Genomic DNA, 7,943 nt, shown 5'->3' on the forward strand with positions numbered 1-7,943 from the left:
GAGAACGTCGTTTTCCGTAGGACAAAGGACACCTCGTCCTCGAACGAAACGATCCAGTCCCCGAGCTCAAAATAGTTTCAGCTACTACCAGGACCTAGCATTAGGGGCCATTACAAGACACCACCTCTCTGCGTGCTACGCAATATCTATTCTCGGTAAATTTTCAACAAGCATATGGCAACGTTTCTCTCATCACTATCTATTTGATCGAAAAACAAACTCGATGCATCTTAGAGATTATTATCATCTTGTGTCTATTCGGACGATCGCGAAATTCGGTTGAAATCGTACCAATCTATTTTACTTTATTTAGGTGACGATTCGAGAAAGGATACGCTACGTTTATCACTAATAAGCACGTCGAGGAGGATAGAAAAGGTAAAATACATAGAAACGTGAGTACCTAAAGCGCTTACAGAGTCGAAGGACGCATCTGAATAATGTTCGAAGGGGCGGGTACTGACGTTTGTCGTGGTGGTGCCTAGCGTGCGATAACCCCAACGATCCTCTCTCTCTCTCTCTCTCTCTCTCTCTCTTCCAGCCTTTACTCTCGTTCCAGCCTTGTCTCTCTTCATTTTGTCATGGTCCCAGTTACCTTAGCTTCCCGCAACGACTCATAATTGTCCGCACTGGCATATTGCAAGACGGAAGAAGCGAGACGACACGAAAGTAGTTTAGCGAATTCCTACCTATCAAAGATGAAGGGGGAAAGAAAGAAGAGGGAGCGAAGGAGAGAGAGAGAGAGAGAGAGAGAAAAGAGGGTAGAACAGGGGGGGTAAATCCTCCTCAGTCTGGTGAATACTTGAATATTGATTAAGCATGCATATCGCGATTACTCGAGTAAAACGACCTCTTGCTTAGACCGACGACGAGCTGCGTGTCTCCGGTTATTTATATGAAATCGTTTCACTCTTTTCTATTTTTCCGTCCTCCGTTTCCAGCCAGCGGACACGACGCGAGCAAACGAGAAGAAAACCGACAACGATAAATATACATCTATTCTTATCGCGTTGATTTATCGCGATTGTTTCTTTCCTCGTTTCCTCCTTCGGATTCTCGATAAAACAAAGGAAGAAAAAATAAGAGAACTTTTTGGAGCATTTCATCGTTCGTTAAGTAAATCGAATTAATCGACGTTCGCTTTGAGAGAAAGGCGGAAGCAGGGAGGACGTGTAAGCGCGACTCTGGCAGATTGGCCGTTCTCCTTTTCGCGTTGTTGACGAGACGACGAGAGAACGAGTACGGAACGAAAGGAAGGGAGAGTGCACGAGACTGCGTTGTGCTCGTGAAATAGGAGCAGGGAAAAAGCTCTCGAGTTTTTGAATATTCAGTAGGTACGTCCTGCTTGCTCGTCGTCGTCGTCGTCGACGACTCGCTCGTAGTTCCGCACCTTTCACCTGACCCTATTCTTATCAAAAGGGGAGAAAAAGTCCGTGTCTTTCGACACTAAAACGACAAGAAGACGCGTGTGTCTCTACGAATTAGAGCAAACTTTTTAATAAACTTTCCTCGACATTTATTTTCTCAAACTTTACAATCTCTTGCTACTACCCCCACCCCGAGTACAAGTTTACGTTCGATTCGTCGTACCGAGATAGATACGATATTCCCTCGCTCTTTATCGATCGATACCACCGTCGATAATGCAGCTTCCTTTATTCTCTTCGACCGACCTACGACTCTCTTCGACCGACCGTAGATAAGCTCGGTCGGAAGATAAATTCTTCTTACCATTCATGTTTCTCTCTCCCTCTCTCTCACTCTCGCCCCTACGGTAAAGCAGTTATCTGCAAAGGAAACTATATAAGAAAACGTTCGACACTCACCGGGATAATTGCAATTGTGCTCGTCGCTTCCGTCTTGACAGTCCTCGACAAAGTTGCAACGTTGAGATTCCAGGATGCACCTTCGCACGTCGCAAGCGAATTCGCCAAACTTGCAGCCTGCGAGACCGTACAAAGACATTTTTAATAACGTCGAACTCATCGAGAATCGTTTAAACCGGTGCTTTTTAACGGAGGAAAAAACATATAGGCGGCTAACGGCGATGCATATCGCGAAGAGAATGTTTTTTTTTTCTACCATTTTGCGATATAAACATGCATAAATGTTTAGCAAAAATCATATACATATGTACAGGGTATATAACATTTTCGAAGCGTCATTTTCGTCGAGAATAATTACAAGGAGACGACGAATCGTCCAAACGGTTAAAATATATCAAATCATTGTGTGTTGAAATTCAACGAGAGATCTCGATATTAACGCGTTTGATTTTTAACGCGCATAGCGAATTATTCACGCGGGACTGGCCAGGAAATAACGATATATATCGTATAGGACACGTCCCTTCCTCGTAAGGCGATGCCAGATTTTTTTCTCGATCCTTCCGTAGCTATGAAGCTTCTAGCTTACGCGTAGAAGAGATAATGTCGCGGCTCGTTTGGACGATTAAAAGGGTCCGCTGGTTATACCTGAATGCGGACATCCTACTTCATCGGCCCCGTCCTCGCAATCCGGCACGCCGTCGCATCGCTGTACGGAACAAATATAACGACTTCCATCCTGACAGCGGACCACGTCGTCGGCGCGACATTTGTTCGAAGCTGCCCTCAAGGTCGAATCCTCTTCCTCTCCTTTGGCTATTTTCAGGTCCTCCTCCCCTGTGTCGGTCGGCTCCTCGCTGGTTGCCTCCGTTGGCAAGGGCCATCTCTCTTCTTCGCCCTCGCTAAAGTCTATCGCGTGTCATATCGCGATATGACATATGTATATATACATACATACTCGCGCGAAACGCAAAGATTCGACAATTCTGCATTCAGCGAGTTCGGCGGACAGATTCTCGTCCTGGTTCCTTCGCGTGGCCCCTTTTTCGCGACTTTCCCAACGGCGTGCATATGTATGTATATATAAACTATTGGCTTTTTTCTTCGGCGCGATCTATTGAAAAAGAGGCACGGGACGCAACCAAGAGCGAGAGCTCGGCATGGAAAAAATATTAAAAGCCATTTGTCTTTGATTAATATTAATGATATGCAGTTAGGAGAATCAGTTGGGCGAATGCGTTAATACGTTCAAATAGGATTTTATTTACCCATCGAGTAAGTTATCCAATGCTCGGATAGAAAATAAAGCGTTAACTCGAAAAGAGGAAAAGCTGTATAAATAGCAAATGCAAGATTATAGAAGGGCCGGAGGTTCGATACGAAGCGCATCTCTTCCTTTCTGATGGCCCTTATGACGATAGAGATATAATACTTACGCGTCGTAGTCGGCCGTAACGTAGAGTGACAATCCACCTCGTCGGATCCATCCTCGCATTGGTCCGTGCCGTCGCAGCGCGAATCTAATGGCACGCATGCACCGTTTCTACACGTTAATTCGCTCGATTGATCGCATTCCGGTAATACGCTTTCCATCCCTGCTCATTGGTGATCATTGGAAAGCAATGCCATTGCCGTCGTGGTAGTCAAAAATTAAGAAAAGAAAAGAAAGAAAAAAGAAAGTAATAAAAGGAGGAACTTAAAAAAGCGGCGATAAAGAAATCTTGTGCGCAATACCAACTACGATGCTCTATGTGCATCCGCGGTGCATGATGTAATATTCTGGACGTCATCATAACGTGCTCTCTCTCTCTCTCTCTCTCTCTCTCTCTCTCTCTCTCTCTCTCTCTCTCTCTCTTCCATTTCTTCGGATGGAAACGATCCATTCTTCGAAAGAACATTTTCTCTATCTCTCTCTCTCTCTCTCTCTCTCTCTACGTGGGTTAGACATTACTACGTACCACGTACTACTTACGTACTACCATAATACGTACGACGTATGCAATAGTTGGGAAAACTTTACTCTTTTGCCAAGCGCGACCAAGTACGACGAAGAATCGATCATTTCCTAATGCCGAAACGTGCTCTTTTGCGGAAAAAGTTACCTAGAAAATGTCGGAAAGTGAATCCCTCCGGACCAACTTGGATGCTTCCCAAGGAATGATACTGCAACTGTTTCTCGAGTATATCCCGTACCTCCAACTCATCCGTGAACGTAGAACCAATGTCGAGTGTGACTTGTGACGTAAACGCGTCGGACGTTGGCCTGAAAATAATAAATGATATTTTTCATCTCGTCGCTCACTCGTCTTCTACCATCAAATATACGTAGTATATATAATATACTTACGATATTTTAATGACGTTGGCCATATGATCGTAATTGGGAATATGTCGAGCGTATAGCTCTTCCAAAGCCTGTGTCAAATTACCGCTTAGCTCCTTGTACTCCCTGCTCTTTCTGTCGGCGTACTCTCTTCTGTAAGGCTCGCCGACCGTCAAGGTTATCCGATAAAATCCTGTCGAAACGATCGATTCGATCACGTTTTATGATCCTTAAACGTTCATTTATCCTGTCCGTTACACAACCGACTATACCGACTTTTCTCCGGAATACTACTTACGGGCCTTTCCTTCGATCTTTTGTCCCTCCGTGACAGGTTGGGAAACGTCCGAATCCGTTGCGCTACCCTCGATCTCGCCTGAAAGGAAAAACTTTGCGATGAAAAACTCGACTGAGACATACAAAGGGAGGGAGGGAGAGAGAGAGAGAGAGAGAGAGAGAGAATATTTTTACCCGACGCCACGAGGTCCTCGTCGTCGGAATTGACATAATTCTGCGGTTGTCTTCGCCCTTCCGCCACGTCACCGATCTCGTTCTCCTATCGGGAGAATCATTTTTCAACGGATTAATCAAATATATCGTCCTTGTCTATGAAAATTTCAACAATTTCAAACATTTCGCGTTACCTGCTTGTCGTCGACGTATTCCTCTTGACTATCCCGAATCAATCTCTCCAAATACGGACGGGTTTTCTTAGATTTCGTAATGTCGGTGTTATTCGTATCGTCGATCTGGTCAACGGTGTCCTCGTTTTTTCGAAAGTCTAAAAGAAAAGAAAGATGAATTATGAGAGAAACGATCGATCCAAGTGTGTACAGAAATAAGGATCGACTCACTCGTAGGCGACGATAACGTGGTACCGATCGCTGAAGTGGTGGTATCGTTGTCGACGTTAGTATCACTGGTATTGGTAGTAGTAGCGGATACGAAGGGATCGAAAAAACTAAAGAACGATCTCTTTATCCTATGAAAGATCGATTGCTCCTCGTGTTTCTCGATCAACGGAATTTCCAAGCTCGATTGTTTGCCATCTTGATCGAAGACCAAGTCATCGTTCTGAAAAGAATCAGAGTACAAATCTTTGGCATAAATTGGATGAAAAAAAGGTGGCGCGCGCCTACACGTATTCGCGATTCGTTGCATATCCGATACGTTATACTCTTACATATACGTATGTGCATAGACACATAGATGGCAGACCATGTACATTCGCCTGTGTACGGCTATTGTATATATAGAGCTATCGCGAAGCGTTCTCACGTGCCCCTCGTAAAGAAGCAATTCTCACCTAAACACGCGATATAAATTCAGGATCGTACTCGGGGCATTCTCGTCGGGCTCGAGAATCGGGTTCTCTCGTGAACCGCGCGCGCGAGTCTTGTGAGCCGTGCGATCCGTGATTCGAAAGCCTCGACAGGCAACGGGCAGCCAACTGGCCGCTCTCTCTCTCTCTCTCTCTCTCTCTCTCTCTCTCTCTCTCTCTCTCTCTCTCTCTCTCTCTCTCTCTCTAACCGACTTAACCGAACGAAGAGGACAATTTACCCCATCTACGTGTACCGAAACGAGATACGAAGAAAAAATCTGACCTATCGTTATGGGGACGCAACAAAGTCTCGTGAATCGAGCTGGCCGAAAAGAAATTTGCGTTAGCGCACGTTTATGCGCTAAAAAAGAAGAAAAAAAAGAAAAACAAAAGAAAAAATGAGAAACGACCAAAGCCGATTCCCTTCTATAGCATCCACCGACGTAAAAGTACCCTTATCCCTTTACGGGGTGGTAAGGGATCCGAACGAGCGAGCGAGAGTTACTGACTTTAACGAGGATAATGACACTAGACGACTTATTAATCGTCGCTCGTGGCACACCGCGTTCTAAACTCGGAATTTATCGACTAGTCGACGTTGCTTGCGCTCGGTTAATCGAATCAACGTCGAGAAAATATATATTTAATGGATTACGTCCAAGCTCCTCTCTTTAGATCGCGACGCATCCTTTTCGATTATATTGCTGCTCGATAAAAAGGAACAAAGTATAAGCGTGTATCGGTTACTTAAATCGACCCACTTAGATCGATCAACTTTAATTTAAACGATCAAGATGATTCCAGGGTAAGACACGTAGAGGAGACATGGACTGGAGGAAGGGGGATTGGTCGAGTTAAAATACGTTATGGAGGGGAGCACGTATTAGGAGACGTACGGGAGAAGTAGGGTGAGAAATTTGCGGAAATATAAATCTCCCGAAGAACGCCGGGTATACGGCTCGGTGGAAGAATAAAAGAGCCGAAGGGAGAGCATCGCATCGGGAAGCATTCGAGCCGGCTAGACGGAACTTTGTTATTCCGGCCAAGTTTTACACGGGATTTTCGAGCTAAGTCCACTCTATGATCCTTTCGCGGCAACTACGTGCTCATACTTCGACAAAACACCGCCCCTACAGTCCGAAATCCTTAAAATGCATGGGAAATACGTGTCCGCGCAGGTTAAGTGTCCAAAGGGAATTCGTCCTGCGTCGCTAAGGACCTCGAAGAGAGTCGAACTGAGAAAAGAAAGTAGAGGGGTCGGGCGAGAGGGAAAGATTTCGCTTCTACGCGCGTTGTTAATATTTTTTGCGCGATTTATACACATACATACATACATACATACATACATACATACATACATATACATTATTCTTATTTGGATTTATCTTTACTGTCTCCTCCTTCGACGGCCGTCATGGAAAGTGGTCGAACTCGAGCGATTATTACTCGAGTCTCCGTGCTCGATCGTTCTCGATAACGATTTCTTTATCGATCGTTCGCCGAGCGAGCGTGTTACGCGCGAAACAAACTCGCATCTTCAAACGGATCCCATATTTAGGCCATCGCAGTTTGTTCGCTCGCTCGATGACGCGCACCTAAGATAAGAGACATTCCATCCTTCTGATATCCACACCTTTCTCGAACTAAACAACGCCAACGATACGATTCTATTTTGTAACAGCTGCAACGTGCTCATTACGGCGAGAGTCATTATGGACGAACACCGATTAGGTAATCGAACCGACGACGGTGACCCGTTTTCACGTACCTACAATAGATGGAATAACACAACGCATCGATGGATGAACTTTCTCGTTAAGCGGTACCGCGGACGACCTACGATAATTATTTGGTAGTATCAAAAAAAAAAAAAGAAAAAAAAAAAAAAAAGAGAAAAAACCTCGCAACTTTTCTCGATGATGAAAAAACCGCGGAAGGACTCTTTGGACGGGCAAATCGTCGGCGAGAAAAAGTAATTTTCCCGATGTTAAAAGGATAAATTTCGATAAGAAAAGCAAAGAACGGGTGCTATCTCGCGCAGTTGCACGCGCGAGAATGAGAGGCGCGAGGTCGTTAAACCGCGAACGAAAAAGAAACCGTGACTCATTCACGGGAGATTTGCCCCCGAAGAAACGAGAGGTACTCGCGAGAGAGTATTCGCTTCTAGATGTAACTATCGGTCGTTACATTTAAAAGCGATATGTTACATTGGAAAACTCTAAATCTTTGCCTTTTCCTAAAGAACGATACGTGCCTATATAATAATTTCGCTAAAGCCTTTAGAATTAATTAGAGCGAAAGACGCGTTTCGTCGATCCGTAGGCTGGTTTTGCGTGCCTACACGTGGCAACGCATATTCATCGTTTACCGTGGTCGTTTAATTTATCTCTCCTCCCTCATCTCTCTCTCTCTCTCTCTCTCTCTCTCTCTCTCCTCCTTCCACATTTCTATCACGAAAATGATGTAACTGAGA

The 7,943-nt window shown here is 44.8% G+C and overlaps 1 protein-coding gene across 34 annotated transcripts in view; it reads right to left on the bottom strand.

Annotated features, from left to right (window-relative positions):
• LOC124422972 (basement membrane-specific heparan sulfate proteoglycan core protein) overlaps positions 1 to 7,943 on the bottom strand; it is an 87,804-nt gene that overhangs the window by 61,312 nt on the left and 18,549 nt on the right. For 31 of the 34 annotated variants that reach the window (XR_006941953.1, XR_006941956.1, XR_006941952.1 and 28 more), the window contains exons 2-10: positions 5,004 to 5,223; positions 4,794 to 4,930; positions 4,621 to 4,705; positions 4,448 to 4,525; positions 4,174 to 4,342; positions 3,929 to 4,089; positions 3,263 to 3,421; positions 2,475 to 2,735; positions 1,827 to 1,943 (exon numbers count right to left, since the gene is read on the bottom strand). Coding sequence is in view for 2 of the 34 variants with exons in the window: in XM_046960143.1 (XP_046816099.1) it covers positions 1,827 to 1,943; positions 2,475 to 2,735; positions 3,263 to 3,421; positions 3,929 to 4,089; positions 4,174 to 4,342; positions 4,448 to 4,525; positions 4,621 to 4,705; positions 4,794 to 4,930; positions 5,004 to 5,223 (1,387 nt within the window). In the remaining 32 variants the exon portion in view is untranslated. Of the gene's footprint in view, positions 1 to 1,826; positions 1,944 to 2,474; positions 2,736 to 3,262; positions 3,422 to 3,928; positions 4,090 to 4,173; positions 4,343 to 4,447; positions 4,539 to 4,620; positions 4,706 to 4,793; positions 4,931 to 5,003; positions 5,224 to 5,332; positions 5,372 to 7,943 lie in introns of those variants that run through there. The other 3 variants (XR_006941957.1, XR_006941969.1, XR_006941974.1) reach the window with 3 other exon arrangements.

The sequence above is a fragment of the Vespa crabro genome, chromosome 3 (genome assembly GCF_910589235.1).
Source record: "Vespa crabro chromosome 3, iyVesCrab1.2, whole genome shotgun sequence".
NCBI lineage: Eukaryota > Metazoa > Arthropoda > Insecta > Hymenoptera > Vespidae > Vespa > Vespa crabro.